At 42.7% G+C, this 24,990-nt stretch overlaps 1 protein-coding gene across 1 annotated transcript in view; it reads left to right on the forward strand.

The window, feature by feature from the left end:
- ST7L (suppression of tumorigenicity 7 like) overlaps window positions 1-24,990 on the forward strand; it is a 156,254-nt gene that overhangs the window by 111,813 nt on the left and 19,451 nt on the right. Inside the window, exon 14 of the mRNA XM_063450783.1 lies at window positions 13,504-13,643. Coding sequence (XP_063306853.1) covers window positions 13,504-13,643 — 140 coding nt within the window. The remainder of the gene's footprint in view (window positions 1-13,503; window positions 13,644-24,990) is intronic.

The following is a 24,990-nucleotide window of genomic DNA, read 5'->3' on the forward strand; positions in this document are numbered from 1 at the left end:
CCATCATGCAGCAAAGCATTTGAAAACATGAACTGCCCATTTCAATAACGAACAATTTAGCATCCATTTTTACATCAATTAGAGAGCCAAGTCAGAATGGACATTAAAAAGGTGGATGCTTGTGTGCGTGTGAGCATTCGACCTTGAAGGCTACAAAGGAATTTCCCTTCTATCGTACTATTGTTTTCCCCTCTGCCTTTTTCACATTTTTTGACTTAACAATTTCTCATCGCAATCAGGAAATTCTATTTTCCAAACAAAACACATAATGATGGTCCATATACAGACTATTACAGACTGCCAAGCCCTGATATTTTGGGTTGAGTCAAGTAATCGGATTTCATACTTGACATCGCCACTTAGTGATGGATGGCGAGCGTATTTAGTTTTGACGTGGGAGTTTTTCAGAATTTGGAAACATTTCCAAACAAGTAAAGACGGGAGGAGGAGCTGGCATGCGTTTTCTTCCCAACTGTCCAGCTATCTCTTCTCTAGTTTTTAAACAATATGACAGCTAGTAATTTCATTTCATTGTTTTATAAATGGCTTTAGGGTGTTCAGATAAAATAAAGCTGCATTAGATAAATAGTCCTGATAGTCATTCAGTCAGTGGAGTCATAAATATTTAACAAGCTGCGACCTGATTAAATTATAATTTCATATAGTTATATTTGTGAGCAGTAAAGATTGTTTAAAATACAGTTGTATATATATGCATGGAAAAAAAATTAAAGGTTTTTGCAAGAAGTGTCTTTTTATTTTCCCTCTTTATTTTCTATATTTAGCACTTTTTTGTTGGCTTTTAATGAGGTTTGTGGACTCCATATTTACAAATTATTGACCAATATGGCAATTCCCCAATGAGATGAGAAAATTGTTAACTGTACCATGGGGTTGGCTGATTTGTCTGACAGACAAGCATGTCCCCTAGAACTAGGGTCCATTCTATCTTTATCTTATTGTACACCAGAGTGGCATAAGGAGGCTCTTGTGTTGTGTTCAGAGGTTACTTGGTTGGTGACCCGAGTGTAAAGACAGGCCAGTGTATGTTACTAGAGATAGCTGCTATAAAATAAATTGGGTTGTTTGTACTCAAAGTAAAATAGCTCAAGGAGAGGAACACAAAGTCCCTCCTCTCCCGCTGATCCCACATATAAGGAAGAGGCCAAGTCAGTGCAAACAAAAACATATGTTTGGGACAACTGGTCAATTTTTTTTCACAGTTTGGCTCATGAGACTTGATATTATGTGAATAATGGCATTGGGAAATAGACCAGTTGCCATGTTTCAGATTTAGAAGTAAGGTTCCCTGCACCAGAAATTACCATGTTTTACATTTATAAGTGAGGTTCCCTGTGTAAGACTTAGCAGTCTCTAAAAATGAGACATACAGCCTGGACTACAGGGACAAAAAGAGGTGCGAATCACCTTATAGTTTTTTTCTATTGTGTCACAGAACTGGGCAGACTGAGACATATAGCCAGTCTGGTATCCTAGTGATGACGTTTGCCTGGACTTTTATATTTCTAATTACTCCGTTAGACAGAGCACTGCTGAACATATGTGTTACTTTAAAAATTTTGAATTTTACCTGCATATCCACCAAAAGTGCCTTCCAATCCAATACCTTTTTTCTTATAAGTGTCCTTCTACTGTCCATGTTTAAAGAGAGCCCCCAGTACACCCACTGAGTGGATCTCACTTGGAAATATCACAACAACATATTTTCTTTTCCACAGTAGCTATTAATTAACAACATTCATTTGGAGTTTGTTTTGATGAACCATATGCTGGTTGAAACTTGTTGAAAGGGAAAACACTCCGACTCTGTTGTACAAAGGTCTTGTGACTTGTTTTTTTGCTATGTTTATATTCCTGACATCACAAATAAATGCTATTTAATGCAGTGTTTGGCCATAGTTTTTCATTACATTTGATTTAAAAATACTGAGCATATTTCTATCCAAGTTAGCATCTTCTGCTATCAGGACTAAATACTTTTTGTACAACTCCAAATGCATGCTCCTCAAATCCACCTAATTGTCACATGCATAAATAATTAAAGAACGCTCTAATTGCCAAAAAGAAAGGAGGCTGCATGTACATTAGCAATTTAGAATATGGTAGTTTGCAGAGATTGAGCATATAGCTTGTTTCAGGAAACTAGCATGCTCTAAGCCATGCTCTTTTTTTTGCCAGCAATAGACTGTTTAGTACAAGCCACATGCTGGATATTCTATATCGTTGTTTTATAGAGCAGTGATTTTAAACCATTTTGAGCATGAACACCCCACTTTTAACTTAAAGAGACACTCCATTGCCCAAATATAAAACTTCTCCGCAATATAAAGTGCATTAGGGGTCTGGAGTGTCCCTTTAATCATGCACCACCATGTGCTGACAGTTAATGTTTAAGCCCTCTCTGCTCTACTTCTACTTCCATAATTCTCATTGCCTTTTGTTATTTTTACCTCTGTCCCATTTGTCTCTTTCAAGTTTCCACTATTCACATCTCCTTTACCTTTTGTCTCTTGGCCTTTCCATTTACCCATAGGTGTCTTCTTTAATTACCTCTTTTTAGTCTAGTGTCTAACCTTCTCAGTAAGCCCTTCTCTAGTTTTTCGCTATCCATTTTGTAAAGTCTCCACATTCCAACTTAAGATATTTTTTCTTCATAAACCCGGTCAAATTTTCTCTGTCGAATTTCCAGTTTCCACATTTTCAGTTTTTTGTCTTTCCTTCCTTTTCCATCTGTTTTCTTTTCCCCCTTCTCCAATGTCTTATCTTCCCCCTTACCCTGAGGTATTATTCTTTTTTTTTTTTTTTTTGCTTTAGAGTGCACTACTTGGTGTTATTCATTAGCCCTGCTAATTGCTATAAACCTGCAATAAAAAAATAAGAAATGATCCCAAGGCACACCACAGTTTTGCACATAAAGAGTATTTATTCATGCATAGAAAATACAACAAGGCATCATTATAGCAGAGAGAGAGTGCATAGTATAGTGCTAAACCAGTATATAGTACCAAAACCACAATGTAAGTAAAGTGCTAAATGCAAAAACCCATTAAAAAAGGGTATACTGACCAAGATCAGGAGAAATGAAACCCCAATGTTTCGTCTGTGAAGCCTTCCTCTGGGGGACCTCTATAAACCTGCAAAAGAAGCTCTAAACTTACTTGGAGTCCAGGACTGGGCAAAGCTCCCCTCACAGCATTTTATGCCCCTGTCCAACATCACTGGTGCCCTCTCGTGTTCCAAATACATGTATTTGATTGGACTGTTTCACCGGTTCTGAGCACATGCAAGCACCCTGAGTTGGGTAGAGGAGGGACAAGGGGGGAAAAATTTTATAACGGTCACTGGGGGGAGCATGTGGCGGAAGGGAATTTGAAGCTTCCCCTCGTACGAGTGCTGTCTGCCAGGGAGAAGACTATAGGACCACTATAGGCATCCAGACCACTTCAGCTTAATGAAGTGGTCTGGGTGCCAGGTGCTTGGGTTAACCCTTTCTGCTCTAAACATAGCAGTTTCAGGGTTAATCCAGCCTCTAGTGGCTGTCTCATTGACAGCCGCTAGAGGCGCTTCCGCGCTTCTCACTGTGATTTTCACAGTGAGAAGACGCCAGCGTCCATAGGAAAGCATAAAAAATGCTTTCCTATGAGACTGGCTGAATGCGCGCACATGCGCATTCAGCTGATGACGGGGAAAGGAGGCGGAGAGTCCCCAGCGCTGAGGGAGCTCGGCGCTGGAGAAAGGGAAGTGTTTAACCCCTTCCTCTCCATCCAGCCCGGCGGATGGGGGCACCCTCAGGGCACTATAGTGGTCCTTTATGTCTGGGGTGAGCTGATATGCTTCTCTAAATAAGTGTGTTTTTAACCCCTTAAGGACACATGACCTGTGTGACATGTCATGATTCCCTTTTATTCCAGAAGTTTGGTCCTTAAGGGGTTAAGGGTATTTTGAAGCAGTGCAGAGATGAGGAGAGACGAATGTGGTGTGGCAGGACATTCCACTAGATATGAGCAGTCCTGCTGGTGAGAGTCATGGGTTCTGGTACGAGAATGGGACAGTGTCAGGGTACCTGTTGTCTCTACCTCAGAGGAGGTGAGATACTTAGACGTTCATCCTCTCAGAGGGGTTGACTCACTCGTTCCTCGCAGTTCTCTCGGCCGTTTACACGCCGGCCGCGAGGGACCCGCTTCCTTTTATGACGCGGCGCTCAGTAGCCGACGTCATGACGACAATCCGTTCCGACCTGTCAATCAAGTCCCGACCACGAATCAGGACTCGTCGGGGGCGTGATTACCTATCTAGAACCAGGGTATAAAGTAGGGCTTTATGCATTTGTTCATTGCCCTGTCGTGGTTCTAGCTTGTCTAGTCACTCAGTGCTCTTGTTATCTATTTGTCTCTTTGGTTTTGACCCGGCTTGTTTGTTCTATCCTGCTTACCTCTATTACCCTTTGACTCGGCTTGTCTCTCACTTATCTGCTCTCTCGTTCCCTCGACCTCGGCTTGTCTCTAGACCATTCTTTGCTTACTCCTTACGTTAGTCCGGCCATTCTAAGGTCCGGTAAACGTACCTACCTCCTGTTTGTACTTTGCGTGTTGGATCCCTGTCCCGATCCTGACATTACGACAGGGCCAATGGATCCTGCAGGTACAAACACTCAGGTTGGTTCTTCCGACTCTAGATTTGAGGCCATGGATCATAGAATGGATCAGATGGCTCTAGCGCTGCAGGCTTTATTATCTCGTTCTAATAATCAACCAGAAGAGATGCGTACTACATCCATCTCCCCTGTAAGTTCAGGTCTAGAGGTAGCCACAGTAGGTGCTTCTTCCCGTATTACTCCTCCTGTACGTTATGGTGGCTCTCCGGATAAGTGTCGTGGTTTTTTAAACCAGATAGGTATTCATTTCGAATTACAACCCCGCTCCTACCCTACAGATAGGGCGAAGGTTGGATTCATTATCACACTACTCATTGATAAGGCTCTGAGATGGGCCAATCCATTGTGGGAGAATGATAACCCGTTTGTCTATAATTATAATGCCTTTGTCGCTGCTTTTAGAAGAACTTTTGACCCTCCAGGTAGAATGGTCAATGCAGCTAGATTATTGTTGCGCCTTAGACAAGATAACCAAACCCTTGTGGATTATGCACTAGAGTTCAGGTCCTTGGCGACAGAAGTCAAGTGGAATGAACAGGCTTATATAGACGTATTTTTAAACGGATTATCAGATGAAATTCTAGACGAGGTTGCTACAAGAGAGCTTCCTGAAAATTTGGAGGATTTAATTTATTTTATTTCTCGTATTGATGAACGTTTAAGAGAGAGGCAGAACACTCGAGATAGAACCCGTAGACCTTCCTTTAAACTAGCTCCCTCATTTCAAAGTCCTGAATCCACAACCTCAGCTTTTCCAGAACCTATGCAGATAGGCAATACTCGCCTCTCAGAAGAAGAGAGACAGTACAGGAGAAGGGAGGGGTTGTGTATGTATTGTGGTGTAAGAGGGCACCTACGCCTAAATTGTCCTAATCACCCGGGAAACGCTCGCACCTAAGTTTCTCTAGAGGACAGGCCTTGGGTGTTTCTATTTTGTCCTCTATACATAATTATAAAGATCACAGGCTTCTGCTACCTGTTTCTTTAGCTTGGGAGAAGGGAGTACTAGAAACTATGGCGTTGGTAGATTCCGGAGCTGCTGAGAGCTTTATTGACCAAGTTTTTGTTACTAAACACTCTATTCCATCCCAGCTAAGGGATACACAGTGGGCCGTTGAGGCCATAGATGGTAGACCATTATCTGAACCTGTTATTTTTCGTGAGACCATACCTGTTAACTTAACTGTTGGTATCCTACACGAGGAAGGTATATCTCTTATGCTTATTTCGTCTCCTTCTGTTCCTATAGTCCTGGGGTATCCGTGGTTAAAGAAACATAACCCTATTATTGATTGGGAACTAGGGGAGATAGTCTCATGGGGTCAGGGTTGCCAGAGCAGGTGCTTACAGAAAGTCTCACCGGTTTGCGTAGTTAACGCACCGGCTAATTCTACCCAGTCTACAGACGTACAAATACCGCCTCTGTACCTGGATTTAAAGACAAGTCTTTGACAAAAAGAATGCTGACACTTTACCACCACACAGGCCCTTTGACTGCAAGATCAGACTCCTGCCTGGGACCATGCCTCCGAGGGGTACGGTATACCCTTTATCCACTAAGGAGAACTTAGTCTTAGAGGAGTATATTCGTGAGAACCTAGACAAAGGATTCATTAGGAGATCCTCCTCCCCTGCCGGGGCCGGTTTTTTTTTTTGTGAATAAGAAGGATGGCACGTTAAGGCCTTGCATTGATTATCGAGGCTTGAATAAAATAACGATTAGAAATGCCTACCCGATTCCTTTGATTACTGAGCTCTTTGATCGTCTTAAAGGCTCCAAGATTTTCACCAAGTTAGATCTCAGAGGGGCGTATAACTTGGTGAGAATTCAGCAGGGAGACGAGTGGAAAACAGCGTTCAATACCCGATATGGGCACTATGAGTACACGGTAATGCCTTTTGGGCTCTGTAATGCACCGGCAGTATTTCAGGACCTGATCAATGAAGTTCTTAGGGAATTTCAACAGGATTGCGTTATTGTATATTTGGATGATATACTAATACACTCTAGAGAAATTGAGACCCACCACAGACAAGTCAGAAGGGTATTGCGCAAACTTCTACAACATGGGTTGTACTGCAAATTGGAGAAATGTAGTTTTGACCAATCTCAGATAAACTTTCTTGGTTACGTGATTTCTGGGGACGGGTTTAAAATGGATCCGGATAAACTCCAGTCTATTTTAGATTGGCCATTACCCAGGGGTCTCAAAGCCATTCAGAGGTTTATTGGATTCTCCAATTATTATAGGCGTTTCATTAAAGGATACTCTTCTATTATTGCTCCTATTACCAATATGACCAGACAGGGGGCTGACACTAAGACTTGGTCTACTGAAGCTCTCGTTGCTTTCAAGACACTCAAGGAACTTTTTGCTTCTGCACCAATTTTAGTTCACCTTGATACGACTTTGCCTTTTCTACTCGAGGTAGACGCCTCAGAGACAGGTTTAGGCGCTATCTTGTCTCAAAGGTTAGGTGTGGATAAACCGTTACATCCATGTGGTTTTTTTTCCAAGAAATTATCTGGGCCTGAAAGCAGATATGACATTGGTGACAGGGAACTACTAGCGGTCATCATGGCTTTAAAGGAGTGGAGACATTTATTGGAAGGGACCTTGCATCCTGTTACTATTTTGACGGATCACAAGAACTTGTCCTATATTGGGGAGGCCAAGCGCTTGTCCGCCAGGCAAGCTCGTTGGTCCTTGTTCCTCACTCATTTCAATTACGTGCTCACTTATAGACCTGGTTCTAAGAACTCTAAAGCCGATGCTTTGTCTCGCCAACATGAACCTTCTACTATATCTGAGGCGGTTTTGTCTTCTATAGTTCCCAAGTGCAATATTATCGCCAACACGAGTCTCAGGATTCATTCTCCGTTGCTGGCCGAGATCATGAAGTTACAGCATCTGGCTCCTAGACAGGGTCCTGGGGCAAGGTATTTCGTTCCTCCTGAACTCCAACTGGAACTGTTACAGTGCTTTCACAACAGTAAGGTGGCTGGGCATCCTGGCATTCGCAAGACGTGTGCCTTGATTTCCAAAGATTTCTGGTGGACTTCACTACGTAAGGATATTAGGGATTTCGTCGGAGCATGTGAGGTCTGTATGAAGACTAAACAACCTCATACGCTTCCATGTGGGCTTTTGCATCCCTTGGAAATTCCCGAGAGACCGTGGTCCTGTCTGGCTATGGACTTCATTGTCGATTTGCCTATTTCTAAAAAACAGACTGTTATCCTCACGGTGGTTGACAGGTTTACTAAGATGGCTCATTTCGTGCCCTTACCTAAACTGCCATCTTCTCCCGAATTGACTGAGATATTCGCGAGAGAGATACCCTCCGAAATTGTTTCTGATAGAGGTTCCCAATTTGTTTCCCGTTTTTGGAAATCCTTCTGTTCTCAACTGGGCATCAAATTGAATTTCTCTTCTGCCTATCATCCCCAGTCTAATGGAGCTCCTGAACGCACCAACCAAAAGATTGAACAATATTTACGTTGTTTTGTTTCCGAACACCAGGACGATTGGGTCGGTCTGATTCCTTGGGCGGAGTTTGCACACAACAATCTCGTTTGTGATTCTACTCGTTCTAGCCCCTTTTTCATGAATTATGGCTTTCATCCTTCCATTCTTCCCTCGGTTTCTCCTTCCCAAGGGGTACCGTCGGTTGATGTTCATGTTGCCAATTTGAGGAAGTTGTGGGATCAAACTCGACAAATTCTCCTGCATAATTCCGCGTTGTTCAAGAAACACGCTGATAAGCGTAGAAGGGCGGCTCCGGTTTTTGTTCCAGGTGATAGGGTATGGTTGAGTACCAGAAACATTCGCTTGAAGGTTCCTTCTATGAAATTCGCCCCTCGTTACATTGGCCCTTACAGGGTTCTGACTCGAATTAACCCAGTTGCGTATCGTCTGGCTCTTCCATCTGCCTTACGCATTCCTAACTCCTTTCATGTTTCCTTGTTGAAGCCTCTAGTATGTAACAAGTTTTCCTCCGCTGTATCCTCTCCTCGCGCTGTTCAGGTTGAGGGTCAGGAGGAGTATGAGATCAACTCCATCCTCGATTCTCGAATCTCTCGGGGGAGGTTACAATATCTTGTTGGCTGGAAGGGATATGGTCCTGAGGAGAGGACTTGGGTACCTCAGGAGGATGTGCATGCTCCTCGCCTCCGCAGGGCTTTTCACTCTCGTTTTCCATCTCGCCCCGGTTCCTTCCGCCCGGTGGGCGTTTCTGAGAGGGGGGGTACTGTCAGGGTACCTGTTGTCTCTACCTCAGAGGAGGTGAGATACTTAGACGTTCATCCTCTCAGAGGGGTTGACTCACTCGTTCCTCGCAGTTCTCTCGGCCGTTTACACGCCGGCCGCGAGGGACCCGCTTCCTTTTATGACGCGGCGCTCAGTAGCCGACGTCATGACGACAATCCGTTCCGACCTGTCAATCAAGTCCCGACCACGAATCAGGACTCGTCGGGGGCGTGATTACCTATCTAGAACCAGGGTATAAAGTAGGGCTTTATGCATTTGTTCATTGCCCTGTCGTGGTTCTAGCTTGTCTAGTCACTCAGTGCTCTTGTTATCTATTTGTCTCTTTGGTTTTGACCCGGCTTGTTTGTTCTATCCTGCTTACCTCTATTACCCTTTGACTCGGCTTGTCTCTCACTTATCTGCTCTCTCGTTCCCTCGACCTCGGCTTGTCTCTAGACCATTCTTTGCTTACTCCTTACGTTAGTCCGGCCATTCTAAGGTCCGGTATACGTACCTACCTCCTGTTTGTACTTTGCGTGTTGGATCCCTGTCCCGATCCTGACATTACGACAGGGCCAATGGATCCTGCAGGTACAAACACTCAGGTTGGTTCTTCCGACTCTAGATTTGAGGCCATGGATCATAGAATGGATCAGATGGCTCTAGCGCTGCAGGCTTTATTATCTCGTTCTAATAATCAACCAGAAGAGATGCGTACTACATCCATCTCCCCTGTAAGTTCAGGTCTAGAGGTAGCCACAGTAGGTGCTTCTTCCCGTATTACTCCTCCTGTACGTTATGGTGGCTCTCCGGATAAGTGTCGTGGTTTTTTAAACCAGATAGGTATTCATTTCGAATTACAACCCCGCTCCTACCCTACAGATAGGGCGAAGGTTGGATTCATTATCACACTACTCATTGATAAGGCTCTGAGATGGGCCAATCCATTGTGGGAGAATGATAACCCGTTAGTCTATAATTATGCCTTTGTCGCTGCTTTTAGAAGAACTTTTGACCCTCCAGGTAGAATGGTCAATGCAGCTAGAGACATTTTGTACTTTGCGTGTTGGATCCCTGTCCCGATCCTGACAGACAGTAACAACAAGTCATTGCCATAGCGAAAAGGCAGGGCTGGAACATATCTTGCTGACGTGGTGTAATGAGGGTGACTTAGTTTTTGCTTAACAGTAAGGCAGGCTGGGTGATGTTACTAGCTTCAGGTGTTGGTCTTGCCTAAAGACCAGTTAAAAAGTGGATCAACTGGCCAATTCCACCCTACTTACAGTGCCCAGATTCGGCAAAAAACCCGCAAAACACCAGTGCTGGCTGCAGCAGATAAGATGGGGCGGAAAGCTAAAAAGCCCAAACCGGACAAGCCACGGCAAAACCCCAGCATCGGAGACCTATGGAGACAGGCCCGGACTGCGGTGGGCCCAAATATGGCCGCCCTCCAGGACGACAGCTCAGACATGTCCGATGATTTCACGACCGGAACAGAGGTAGAGCTCCTACCCACACCAAAGGCCCTTCTCTCCACCTCCCCGCAACCCAACTCACCTCCGGTCACCATAGCGGTAATGAAGGACCTGCTGGCCGGAGTCCAACACGCCATTCAGGCAGATATGGCGAAAATACGCGCAGACCTACAGGGCCTGACAGGCCGCATCCATGCCCTGGAACAGGAATCCCTGCACACCAGCACGCACACCAAGCAACTGCAGCAGTTGGTTGCTGATCTACAACACCAGAACCTTAAGTTTGAACACCAATTCGCGGTTCTGGAAGACCAGAGGCGCAGCCAAAACATCAAGATTCGTGGGGTCGCAGAAGAGATGCCGGAGGAGGAATTGCCTCATTTCACAAGACGGCTACTCACGACCCTACTTACCTCTAAACAAGCTAAGCAGATAACCCCAGAAGGAATGTTTCGACTCCCAAGGCCTACTACAGCCCCTGCCACACAACCCAGGGACCTACTGGTACGCTTGCCGAACAGCAGGGATAAAGCTACAGTACTGAACGCAACACGAAACCGTTCTCCCTACCTGTTCGATAATATGTCGCTATCATTCTTCTCAGACCTTTCACGGTCCACAATGGCCTGGAGACGTTCCCTTCAGCCCTTCACGGCGCTTCTCCGTGTGCAAAATATCACATACAAGTGGAGGGGCTCCCGCGCATTACAACTCTCTCACGGAGATTCCCGGTACACCATCCAGGATATGCAGGGCGCGAGAGACCTACTTCCCACATTGGGCCTAAGACAGGACTCCATACCTCCGGCGGGACAACTCGCCAAACCCGCTACGCCCGGGATAGGAGACCCAGCGACGACACCACCATTTGTCCCTCGACAGCGTGAAGCACGAAAGAGCACAGCTGCCGCAACTTGAAGGGACTTTGATGGCTAGTTAGGCCACTTCTAGTTCTTCACGGGTCCCCAGGCCCAAAGACTGGCTCAGTGGGCTATACATGAGGACGCACAGCAGTTTAAAGTGCACAAGTTCTGTTTTTTTCTTATTTGTTGTTTCTTGTATTTGGCTACAACTGTTTTAATATTTTACTTCAGACACCTTTATATTAGCACAAGACACACATAATTTTCAAAGCTTGAAGACAGGGTGCCACCAGCTGTCCTGCCGCAGCAGCTATACCCACGGCTACACAATTACCCGATATACGTAGGGCCACCAAGAGAGCTTGACCTTCACTCTCCCCCCCCCCCCCAGGGTAAACGGGGATACTTAATCTCCCTTTGCGCCACTAGCCACAGGATAACGACACCACGCATGCACTCCACACATGCAAGCCACAGTTTGACCACACACATCACGCATAGGGGATGTCAGGTCCTGTAGAGACACCTGGATCTGAAGCGAAACGGTTGCAAGAATAGTTTACACACTAGTCTCACGCTAATCTAACTTTTACTTCACGACCAAAGCTAGTGAATACCTACGTTGTTATTCCTACTTAAATATAAAATGTGCTGTCTATACATAGCCATGTATCTGTCCTACGCTGATTGTTTATAATGTGCTTGATTCAGCTATCGTGGCGTCTCAAGCTTGTTTGTCATTTTTTGCACGTGAAAAATAAAGAATTTAAAAAAAAAAAAAAAAGTGGATCAACTAATTTTGGCACAAGTATTACATTTAGCATTACAAAAGTAGCTTGTGTATAACTTTATTTACCTCTTTGTCACTCTGCTCCGGCTCACACCTTAATTACAAATTAATATATCTGCAGCTGTTCAGCTCAGACCCTCTCTGCATTGATGGCCCATAAATTACATCTTGCCCCTCCCACACTAGTGTAGTATAACTTACATCTAGAATGTAAAACTAGTATCTAGTACATTGAATGGAATAGCCAGAGAATCATGGGAGTTGTTGTTTAGCAACATCTCAGGGCCAGAGTTTGTAGAATCCTGATCTAGAGGTATGGGAGTTCTGAGCACATATTTAATTATATTAGTAGGCGGCAATGCTTTTTTTTAATGCAAATTTATGCAAGATTTTTCTTTAAAGTGAGAACTGTGGGAATTAAAAGATAAGGCCAATGTAGCTGAACTGGAAGCATACCTGACATGGAGATTTTGTTTAGTTTGGCTGTTTTGGCCTTAAATATGTTTTGAATTCCTGACAATTCTCATGTTGGTAAATAACCCTGGGGTTTATAACAATGCAACTTTGTTTAATCTATCTGACCCTTACTGCCTTTTACTGGCTTGCTGTATTTTGCAAGAATTGTTTGAAGAAATGTGCATGTCTTTTATTAAACAATTGTAGATTGAAGAATGTTTGTCTTTTTAAAGAAACACTCAAGCACTATAACCAATTCAGCACGCTTTAGTTGTTCCAGTAGTGCCCCGCTCCCCATTGTAAGTAGTCCAGCCATTTTAGAAGAGTGACTTCTTTCCTGGGGTCTTCCAGGCTCAATTCCCCACTTCCACTACCTCAGCCAGAGAGCTGGAAGTTATTTTTAAGAGTTATGCTTAGTGGTGCAGGGCTTAGCTTATTGGCTGAAATCGATCATATGACTCTCTCAGCCAATAAGCTAGCACTGCACTGTAGGGGTTAGCTCATGAGAGCTAATGGAAGCTGGTAAGCAGGAGCTTCCGTCTCTCTCTGGCTGCGCTAATGGAGGCGGGGTAAATCGCTGTGCAGGCCAGAGTCGATAGTTTGGACTTATATTCATGCTATAATTTTTATCCACATAGAAATCTCTTCAGTTTTGCAAAATAAAAAGTTCTGCAGCATAACCACCATTTTTTCCTGATTGAAAATAGTTAGGGTACCAATCTATGTCCTATTACTTTCTCTCCTCCTTTCCCCTTAGCATACTATGTAATACCATACAGATTATATGAGGACAGTGATTGACTGTGGGGCAACTCAGCTCACCATGATCTTTCATTGGCTGAGTGTAGCTTCCAGAGATTAAGGCACCTTATAAAAGGTGGAGTTGTGACAGAGGGGGCAGAGTTATAGAAAGTTTCAGTTCTCTCGCTCTCTCTTTTTTTTTTTTAATTCTGGCTTTTCATATTGTAATCATTACTCTCTTCTCTATTTGTAGCTTTTCATGAAGTTTCTGTGTACCCAAAGAAGGACCTACCATTCTTTATTCACTTCACAGCTGGCCTGTGTTCATTTACGGCAATGTTGGCACTTCTGACACATCAGTTTCCAGAGCTCATGGGGGTTTTTGTCAAAGCTGTAAGTATTCACAAGGGGATTGTCCCATGCTGACCCAAGTGAAAATATTAAGCTACTGTCACTTTATGGTAATATGTAACTACATGACTGCCAGTAGTCGATAATGTAGAATACATCTCATGTTTATATTCCTAGGGTTCTACAGACTGGTTATGGAACTTAGAGCAAATGTCACAATTCTATTTTTGTTTATCTGTTGTTTCCCATCATTGTTTGTAGGTTTGTCAAATAGTGAGCACAAGTACATTTAAATTCAACTTACTGAAATAATTGTGCTGCCATTTAAAAAATATATATTTTTTATATTTTCTTCATCCTCATACAAATCAGCTCAACTTACCTTTCCAGAATTTCTCCTTCCTCTGAAACATCTGTCAACATTGGCCTTGGAGATTAATTTCAGAGTGAAATACGGTTTGCTAGAATTTGGGCCGATCGGATGATCGGTCAAATTCCTGAACTCTGAACTGGAATACACCCAAATCACACTATAAATAAGTCGAATATGTTAGTTTTGATTCATGATTATGAATTGTGCCCATGGTGCTAAAAAAAAACCATGATAGATGATTGATGGTTATGGTACTGCCACCAAATGTTGATTTTATTCGCAAATCAAGGGAAAAGTGAGAAATGGGGGTGGAATGGGGGGGGGCACGCATTAAAAAAAAACCCTCTATTTATATATCTATATAGATTGACAGAGAGAAAGAAAGAGAGAGCGGTAGCTATATAATAATTCTATAATATTTAAATATAGATTTGTTTGCTGCCCATTTTTCTCTCTGGTTACTCTTCCTCGTGAGTTCTGTGACCCAAATGGCAGGAAAATGCTCTATAAATGCAATGAAAAATATATACATAATGCACTATGTATATTTTTTGCTGTACACGGATTGGCTAATTTCTGCACCCATTTAGTTTGTCTGATTCTTTAAAAAAAAAAAAAAATCTGAATTGGATTTTCTGTAACAAAATTCTGCTGAATGAACTTATAGACTAAATGCAGGCTTCCTGAAATTCTTGGTATTTTCAGGAAAAACTGTTCAGCCAAACCAAATTTTCTCACCGTGTGCAAGCCTAGTCAGCATGTAGAGATGAGCTCTCTTCTGGAGATTTTGCTGTTCATTTTTTTTCTTTTTTTCTTTTTTTTATGTTGTCAGCTAGTTTGCCAGTGCCAGAACGGAGATATCAAAATAAATAAAAACTGATTTGAATTACATACCTTGACTAACTTTTCAGATGGCAGCTGTGACATCATAGCGTCCAAATTAATCTAAATATACATAAAATCGAAACATAATTTATAAATTGATCCATATAGAGGGTAAATAGGTCGTGTTGGGGAGCTTGCAATGGCATAACTCACAGAGCATTGGAGAATACCAAATTCCAAAGAACCCCTACTAAAAGAGGAAAATGGAAATGAGCAAGTCCCTAAAAAATTATAATAAAAGTTTATTCAAAATTGGACAAAAAAATTTATTGAAATCAGAAGTATTCAAGGACTAAAATAATCAGTAAAAAGTAATAATAAACCCATAACCTAACAGAAGAAAATATATACATATGGAGTCTCCTAATTAGATCTCAGTCTGTGGAGTGAATATAAGGAGGACATATGTTTAAAATCCCACAAAGGAAAATGGCCTGGCAAAAGAAACCACAATTGATCCTTAGAAAAATAACAAAAAAAGACTGTTTAACCCCTTAAGGACACACGACGTGTGTGACACGTCATGATTCCCTTTTATTCCAGAAGTTTGGTCCTTAAGGGGTTAAAAAAATAAAAAATAAATGCTACTAAATTAGTATAGATACTCACTGGGAGTCAAAATATTGGTCTGTCTTGATATGATACTTGAGGTAAGTATGTATCAATAGAGTCTCTGTAACACTAACCATAGTAGTGATTAGGTATAATACATTTGACTACATAAAACCAGGAGATTTGGGGGAAAGGGTAAAACAAACCAAATAAAACCTACAACTAACTAGTGACAAATGAAGAGCATTTATTTGTAAAGGATAACTTATGCCTCATGCTAAAAGGATATATTGCAAAGCATATAGCCTCCTAGTACCACAGGCTTGATCTCAAATATAAGGATGTAACTGAGAGTGCTACCATGACTTATCCACCTTTTTACCTTGCATTTCTTAAGGCTCTCCTACCAATGTTTAAAAGGAGTCAAAAGGTAGCTTTGCAATTACAGATCCCAAAAAGTCAGATTATAGCTAGAGACTCCTACAGACAGATCACCACTCACATACTGTGTACAGTTTAAAAACAACTAAGCTACCCTATGCATACACTGTATATATTTTCTTCTGTTAGGTGTTGGATTTATTATTATTTTTTACGGATTTTTTGAGTCCTTGAATACTTCTGATTTCAATACATTTTCTTGTCCAATTTTTCATAAACTTTCCTTATCGTACATAAAATTGAACCACAAATCGAAAGAAATAATAGTGCACAGCATGTTACATTTATTGGCCAAGTTGAAAACAATTCACAGATATGACAGATCTGCTTTTTAAACCCGCATTAGCACAAGGAATTGATAAGATATTGCAGTAACAAAACATCCTGGCTTCTATATTGCAAAGTTGGCTCATAAAGCGCATACTCATGAAATCTTCTTTCAACAGCAGCCATATAGAGCGATTTCAAACCAATCAAACACTTTACAAAATGGAAACTCAGAACTTGATGAGGGTTTAATAAACCACATGTGGAAAAATCCAAGAGACTGTGGTTACTGGGTCCCTTCCAGCTTCCATACAACACTATTATACATAGAGTAACATCATGCAGTGATTCACTGCATGCGGTGATTTAAATAGTGTTACTGCAACATATTTGGATGTTTCTTTTTGTTTGTTTTTAGTTGCCTATCTATTTATTTGTATTGATTAATTAGCCTGTTGGTTTGATGACCTAAACAAACAGATTTCAGATGAATTTCTGCTAGCAGGATATTTGCATTGTTTTAATTACATTAATGGCCTTCTCTTTGTTAGGGAGAAGATATAGAGCAGCTGTGCATATCAATTATTTTATTCCACTGCTTGCCATGTACTAAATGTTGCAGTATGGACCCTCATTTTCATGCTGGTAAATAATTGATAATGCAAAAAGGCAGTCAGTTTTCCCTCTCCATTATTTTCACTTCTTACTATACACATCCTATAACTTGTTTTAAAAATCATATATATTCTGGAGTGGGGAGCAGTGCAAAATGTGCAAGGGAAACCTATATAAAATCATTTTTTAGAAATGACCAAGTTGGTATAAAAAGACCTAAACATCACAAATGTCTCTAAATATTCACTAATCATAATTATGGAACTTGTGATACAGTCCTAATCACTGAGGGCTGTGGAATCTTGCCGCTAACTCTTTTTTGGTGAGTTTCACCTGAGCTCAGGCGAAATTCATTAAAGCAGACTCGCAGGCAATATGTCACATTCTTCCATTTAGAGAGAGGTGAAACTCCTGTGATGCTACACACCAGAGATTAGCTGCCTTGTGCAAAGAGATCACAGGTAATCTCTGCAGACAGACCCTGCACCACCACTGTCAATTCATAGAAGGTAGATTTAGTGACTGCTAAATGTGGCAATATGCAGGAGGATCAGCCAACATTGCACTATGGTGGTAAGGAATTAAAGTACACATATTCCTCTTCTGAGTTGCTTGTGCTTTCTGTATATTAAAATTTGAGATGTTGTGGCTCTGGGTGGGTGCTAATGAAGTGTGTGCCATTCATCTTTTAACTTTCATAGAATGCTAAATAAGGCGGCCTTAAGCACCAATGCTCAAGACTGTCCAGTTGGAGCATTTAATTACCAAAAGTCTCAGAGGTCACTCCAGGCAGCCGTAGGCTTGCATCACTACCCAGGACTGCTTATGAGATGGTACGTGTTCACTCATCAGGCTCCGTTGCAGTCTTTTCAAGACCTTAGGATGGCACATTATATTTGCTGTCAAATCCCAGTCTCTGCTGTCTTAAGGGCCCTGCACAAAAAAAGAGGGTAGAAATATGCTTGCTTGTCATGCTATCTGTCTGGTCGACTGCAATGGCAAGCCAGCACCATTGTTCAGTTAAAGTGTGCCTTTATTTGTTTATTAATATGTAGGCATGCTTGGACAGGTAGGCATAGCGGGTACTGTGAGACAGAGAAAAAGCGTGAGAAACACATAACTGGGATAGGTAAGAAAAACTGAATGAGTCAGGTAAGAAATGTCTGTGGGAAGATACAGACTTAAGGGGAGTGGGATCTAGAGTCAGCAGGTTTGTTAAATATAGTTAAAGGGACACTATAGTCACCCAGACCACTTCAGCTCAATGAAATAGTCTGGGTGCCAGGTCCCCCAGGTTTTAACCCTTCAGATGTAAACGTTTACATTGCAGGGTTAATCTAGCCTCTAGAGGCTGTCTTCCTGACAGCCGCTAGAGGCGCTTCTACGAAGCTGGATAATCACATTCAGCGTGCAGAACGTCCATAAGAAAGCAGACTGTTCCGCTGCACTCAGGAGCTGACGTCGGCGGGGGAGGAGAAGTCACCAGCGCAGAGGGAGCCTGGTGGTGGATAAAAGTGAGTAACAGCACCAAGGGAGGGGGGCCCTGAGGGTGGGGGGGAACCTATGAGTTCTATAGTGTCAGGAAAACAAGTTTGTTTTCCTGACACTTTTTAGTGATCCTTTAAAGTGTAAGATTATAAAGATGAGTGTGCCTGACAGTGTCTGTAATAGTGCCTGAGAATGTATGTGAGTTTGTGTGTGTATGGTGTCTGAGTGTTTGTAAGGTTATCTTTGAGAGTATATGTGGGAGTGTGCCTGTGACAGCGTATTGAAGTGTATTGAAGTGTATTGACTGTTAGAAGAATGTCAGCCTTAGTTTCTGCAAACCGCACTTGTGGGCCTTATGCTGTCTCTGACAATAGGATATCTGTTTCGTAAAATAGATTTACCCTGTTGCAGCTAACATGTCGTCTTTGGAGGAAACGTCAATGCGATAGGGTCTTAAGACTTGACAGCATTTATATATTTTTTTTCCCTCTAAAACTGAAATATAATACACCAGTTAAAATCCCTTTATTCTAAAATGGCTTTTTGTGACCTGCTAAGCAGCTTTAAATCATATTTTGGATAGGGACACCGTTTAGTCACCCTGTAAAATCACTTTACAACACCCTTTTCTTCATACGGTTAAAATCTTTTATTATGAATATTGTAACAAGCAACGTTAAGATTTCAGTGTTCGTGGCGGAGCCTGACTGCCGAGACAAGCAGAAGCACAATCTTTGAGCTCCCAGCGAAAAACAGGAAAATCGACTCTAATTATTGCAAATCTTACCTCCAAACACATCAACACCGACGAGAGAACATACCCAGCATCATGGGTCGAAAAAGTAAAAAATCGCCGACAGACAGACCAGCTCCGGGACTGACAATTGGAGACATGTGGCGGCAAGCACGCGGCACGGGCGAAGTCAACATGGCGGCTCTCCACGGAGGCTGCTCCGACTTCTACTCGGATGACTGCTCTGGGGATGCGGAGGATGACTACCCCCCAGCTTCGGCCCCTAAGCAAAAGCCGAACCCCACCAAACCAAGGGCTGACACAGACTCCGATTTGGTAACCACCGGGGTCCTGAAAACACTGCTGGCGGACCTGCAGAAAAACATACTCACAGACGTCACCGCTCTCAGAGGTGAGCTGCAGGGTCTGACAGGCCGCATCTCGACACTGGAGGTCTCTTCCCAAGACAGCCAACAGCATATCTCCTCACTGCAGACAGCAGTGCAGGATCTCCAACGGCGGAACATAATAATGGAACGGCGCTTCAATGCCCAAGAGGACTCCAGGCGGAGGCATAATTTAAAGGTCAGAGGGATCCCAGACGTGCTGCCGGAGACGGAGCTGCCGCAAACATTAAAACGAATCCTGACCGCCATTCTACCACCCGGCCAGGCCAAGTACATCACACCCGTAGATTCTTTCCGGGTTCCCAAACCTCCCAAGGCCCCAGCTGCAGCCACAAGGGACACCATAGTCACCTTCAGAAGCGGGAAAGATAAAGCGGCGGTCCTCGCGGCCCTCCGAGACAAAACTCCCCTGCAACTGGAGAACATGCACCTGACCTTCTACGCCGACCTGTCCGGAGGCACACTGGCCTGGCGCAGGTCGCTTCAACACTTCACGTCCTTACTCCGACGACACGATATTCCCTACCGCTGGCGACCCTCCCAAACACTCCTAGTACAGCATGAAGGAAAATCACACCAGGTCCACGACACACAGGACGCAGCAAATCTCCTGCGAAATATGGGCCTACCACAGCTCCCTCACACCCAAGCGGGACCCCAAGACCATACCTCCCCAACTCACAGCTGGGACCCGACACGAATTACCACATTCGTGCCCAGGCATAATACGCCGGACGCATACGCATCGATTACCACATAAATGAGGGATACGGGACCCTCCACTTATCCTCACGACACCATGAGCTGCCCGCAGAGACTCTGGGGACCGGCTCATCATGCCACTGGACTCTCACCCAACTGTTGCTTCCTGGACTCTATGGTTTCTTGGGTTTCTTTGTTTTACTTGCTTCACGGACCGTACACATTGACCCTGACTTCCCCACCCTACCGCGTTCTGCACGACTCGAAGACCGGAGAACCCCAGACCCGCGAACACTCCTTGACTGCATCCGGAGGATGACTAATCTGGAGCACACCGCAAACACAGCTTGATCCGCCAAAGACTCACCCCAGCATATGAGGCCATCTTGAGAGGGACGTAAACTCTGACACTGAGGCCCACATTTCCTCACCACAAACGGTCACAGAGCCGGTAGCGGACATGGTGGACTCCAGCCTTAGCGGCCACTTATAGGCTCACCACACCCTTGACTTTCACGCGGACGTACGAACCACCTCCGCAGCTCCGACCATGGAGCCTCTGCACATCTATACCGGGACTCAAAAGTTTGTTTTTATGCCATTGTTTTTTCCCTCCCTTGTTTTTCTAGGTGCTGCATCACGACAAGGTAACGCCAACCTTGCCTCCCTACACTATACTGCCCGTCTGAGTAGGCACTGCTCCATCAGAGGACATCCAGTCCTGCCATGCTCTAAATAACGTAATATCCTATGCAACCATGCTACAACGTTCCTTGTTCTGTTTATTATTATTTGCTTTTTTATCCTTTTCTATGTCGAACCCAGCAACCATGTTTGAACCGCCCTTAGGCGATAACAGCATGGTCTTGGGTGTTCACACAGACGGATAGTTGAATCCTGCGTAATTGTATAGCCCAATCTTCCTAATATGATGTTGTATCGCTCCACTGTCTATCTCACCTATTATTACTAGAGTAAAAGGTACAGCTAAAAGACAACCTATAAAGTCTAGCCAGAAAGTGAGCACCTACGAACGTACATTGTGCTCTGAACACACGATAGTGATACCAACAAATGCCTACTCTTGCCTCTGTAACCACAAAATTGTGCATAATCTGACACTGCTATATTTTATTTTGCCTTTTTCAACGTATAAGCGTTGACTTCGCTTGTTCGTTTGAAGAGTTCGTAAGTTATACTTAGGTTTCGAGTGAAAATCCTCCTACACCCTATGTATGCTCAACATTGTGCCTAGCCACCTAGCGGTGCGATCCCTTACATATACCCCAGAAAAGTTAGTTACCCTATGTCTATGCTCGGGGCTCTGCAAAGTATACATTGTACGGTGATATGAGGGTATTGCCAGACAACTAATCTGAAACGAAATCGCACAACACTTGGTTCTGTCCGCATGTAAGCCCCTTAAGTAATTGATAGAAATGTGCTTGTAATTCTAAACATGTATAGAGACCGTGCTCATGCAGGGGAGACGTGTGGTAGGACTACCTGTACAATTCTCCTTCATTGAAACCTAAAAACGTTAATCTTTGTTAAAACTTATACTTAAAATATTTTATTTTGCCTTTTTCAACGTATAAGCGTTGACTTCGCTTGTTCGTTTGAAGAGTTCGTAAGTTATACTTAGGTTCCGAGTGAAAATCCTCCTACACCCTATGTATGCTCAACATTGTGCCTAGCCACCTAGCGGTGCGATCCCTCACACATACCCCAGAAAAGTTAGTTACCCTATGTCTATGCTCGGGGCTCTGCAAAGTATACATTGTACGGTGATATGAGGGTATTGCCAGACAACTAATCTGAAACGAAATCGCACAACACTTGGTTCTGTCCACATGTAAGCCCCTTAAGTAATTGATAGAAATGTGCTTGTAATTCTAAACATGTATAGAGACCGTGCTCATGCAGGGGAGACGTATGGTAGGACTACCTGTACAATTCTCCTTCATTGAAACCTAAAAACGTTAATCTTTGTTAAAACTTATACTTAAAAATGTGCCTGTTCATCAACTGCCATGACATGTAATACCTCTGATTGCTAACTAACCTCGATGTCGCTGTTGTGGCGCGCCAAGGTCGTTTGTTCATTTTGTGCACAACAAAAATAAAGAATTTATAAAAAAAAAAAAAAAAAAAGATTTCAGTGTTCGTTACAAAATCAAGACACAAAAACACATAACAGAAAATAACTGCACATTCCAGAATTTTAGTAAGAAAAATACTGCTAATTTTATGAAGTTCACAGGCATCCCACATTAAACATTCTATTTATAACTTTTGCCATTGAAAGCAATCTCAATAAAGATTAACTGCAGCTTTTAAAAATCACTTTGCACCTGGAGGGGTTAAATTAACCAAACATATTTCTTCCTGGATCTGTCTACTAATTTTTGTCAAAGCAGTTGCAGGCCTGGCAGTGGGGCCTCATGTCTACAAACTTCTGCTATGCGTTAAGTGAAAAAATGCAGTTGGACATGGCTGTGATTAATTTCTCTGTAGTGCTTCCCTGGCTGTATTGTAAGCATGGGCTTAGCTATCTGCTCCATCAATTCCTCTAGGACTACGTTAGCTAAACAGCGCAGTTTCCAAATGGAGGTAAACAGGGGTGTACATTCTACGACCCAAGGATCCATTATCTAATTCACTGATGTCAAGGCTGTCAGTCTTAAGATCTGTCTACCTGCACGTTCTCAGAGGATTCTGGGAGAGTGCTTAAATTTTTTTTATGTGAAATTGTTGAGGATTATTGGTAATACTACAGATTGCTTTACTGGAAAAGCAAAGCTTCTTTCTTATGTTGGTTTGGGGAGAGGAAATCTCATTAGAAAGAAATGAGTTTCAGTAGCTTTCTGGATACAGCGAAACAAGGCACGTCACAATCAAGACTTGATTACTATGGATGTACAAATTGTTTAATTACATGTTAATAAGGGAATATCTTAAAATTGGCAGGGATAATGTCCCGGAAATAGTTTTGCCCGTTTTAGACTCTTACTGTGGTTTTTGCATTTATCCTATTTTGCCTGAAGCAATAGGGGGCACTGAAAACTGACGAGGAATGAGTTAACAGCCGTGAAATCTTAATTTGATGCAAAAAAAAAAAAAAGGCTGGAAAAATAGGTATCATAGAATATAAACATATATCAAATGGAGCAAAATTCCTCACATGTACTATTGCCAAGATAAACTGGTCGTTTCCAAGCCCCCTAAACAAACCTGCTTACAATCAATTTCTTTCTCTCTATAAACACTGTCTGTCGTCTGCGGGAGAAAGAAGCATGGACAACTTCACCGCTACTATCTATACCGTGATTAGCTGTCTGTCTTGTCTTGTGTAAAGTCTTCTGTTGCGTAAATAAATAATGTCCATAAGATATTATTGCCCAATAAAACTTTTTTTGTAAACATATTATTGGTGGCATTCTAATGCATGTATGTATCAGTCCACTCCTAGCCATAATCATTGGCAGATACAGCAATGTCTAAATAATTGTATACTTTTGTTTTTGATAGTCCGGCAGTATTTTTTCTTCTGTTTCTTTTTTGTTGTAATTATGTAATTGTTTTCTGTTGACTAATACAATGTTTTTCCTTCTCTGAAGCTTTAAAGAAGTGCTTCTCACCCTTGGGTCATGACCCAAATCTAGGTCCCAATGCTACAGCGAGACGGACACATCATGTTATCCATCCCCTAGGCAACTGCCCACAATAAACGATTTGCTGTACTGATATTGCCTAACTCTTAAGAGAATCTAAGATGTTTGCAGAATTTATTTTAAATGTATCACTCTTCAATAAGTAGTCAGTGAGCTAATTATGCAACTGATGGCTCACCTTGCTAATTTAATGTTCATAATTTAGGTCAAAAAAGGTTAAAGAACATATCTAAAATGCATAATTTATTTATTTATTAAACAAAAAAAGCTATGAAACTTGCCTTTTTTCCCCAGTGCTGAAACAGTGTTCTCTCTCCAGCTTGCTGACCCACTGTAAATCATTTCTACTGATGTTCTCTGAACAATCTAATACTTCTCGTGGAGGAGCAATTGTGACTTACAGCACCTGAATGACAGTGGCTACACTGTGCTATACAGTGTTTTGTGAGAAGCACCTATTTTTCACCTTGATCGGTTCAGCTCGCATAAGTCTAAAGGAACATGTAGTTAATCCCTAAAGCTCGCTGAAGTGCTTTAGATGACTGGAATGTCCCTTTAAATACACTACTCTTTATTATAACAAAGTCATGCGGGGGGGGGGGGGGGGAGAGAAAGGAGTAAGTGCTCCAAGACCGCCAGGCCTGCCAAAATGTATACGGTGGCCACATTCAGCAAACAATTGTACCAAAAGAAGTCTCGAGACCCCAGAAATCCTATGGTGCCTTCAAAACAACTGAAAATAACAGATCCCATGCGCCAGAACCGTAAGGATTGCCTCAGATCTCTTCAAGATGGCAACGATGGCACGAATTCGCCTGCATCAGATGGGCCTCTGAGCAGGATCCAGCTCAGTTCTTCTCAAATCTCTCATTGGCATGTTGCACAAGCTTAGCCAGTGGTCACTTAGGAACCTACGCAAGTCACACTACTAGATCGTTTAATTCAATTTACCATTCACCGAATATTAGGCCTTAAAACCCTATTCTATTTAATTTTGATTATATCAAGTTAGATAATCGTTTGAACAGTTGGAGACGTTAATCAAATTCTGAACGGATGTTGGAAGCATAAGTTTATTTCCTCCTGATTCCAGCTACTGAGAAGCATATAGATTATGCTCCAAGATTTTAAAACCACCATACAAGCTGGTTAGCAAGAGACCTCCGCAGAGAAATAGCGGACCCAGGTGGAAGAACCACCCATCTTGAACAGAAAATGGAGGAGTTATGCGGAGCCTAAAACTTTGCTGCGG

Source organism: Pelobates fuscus, chromosome 1, assembly GCF_036172605.1.
Source record: "Pelobates fuscus isolate aPelFus1 chromosome 1, aPelFus1.pri, whole genome shotgun sequence".
Lineage (NCBI taxonomy): Eukaryota > Metazoa > Chordata > Amphibia > Anura > Pelobatidae > Pelobates > Pelobates fuscus.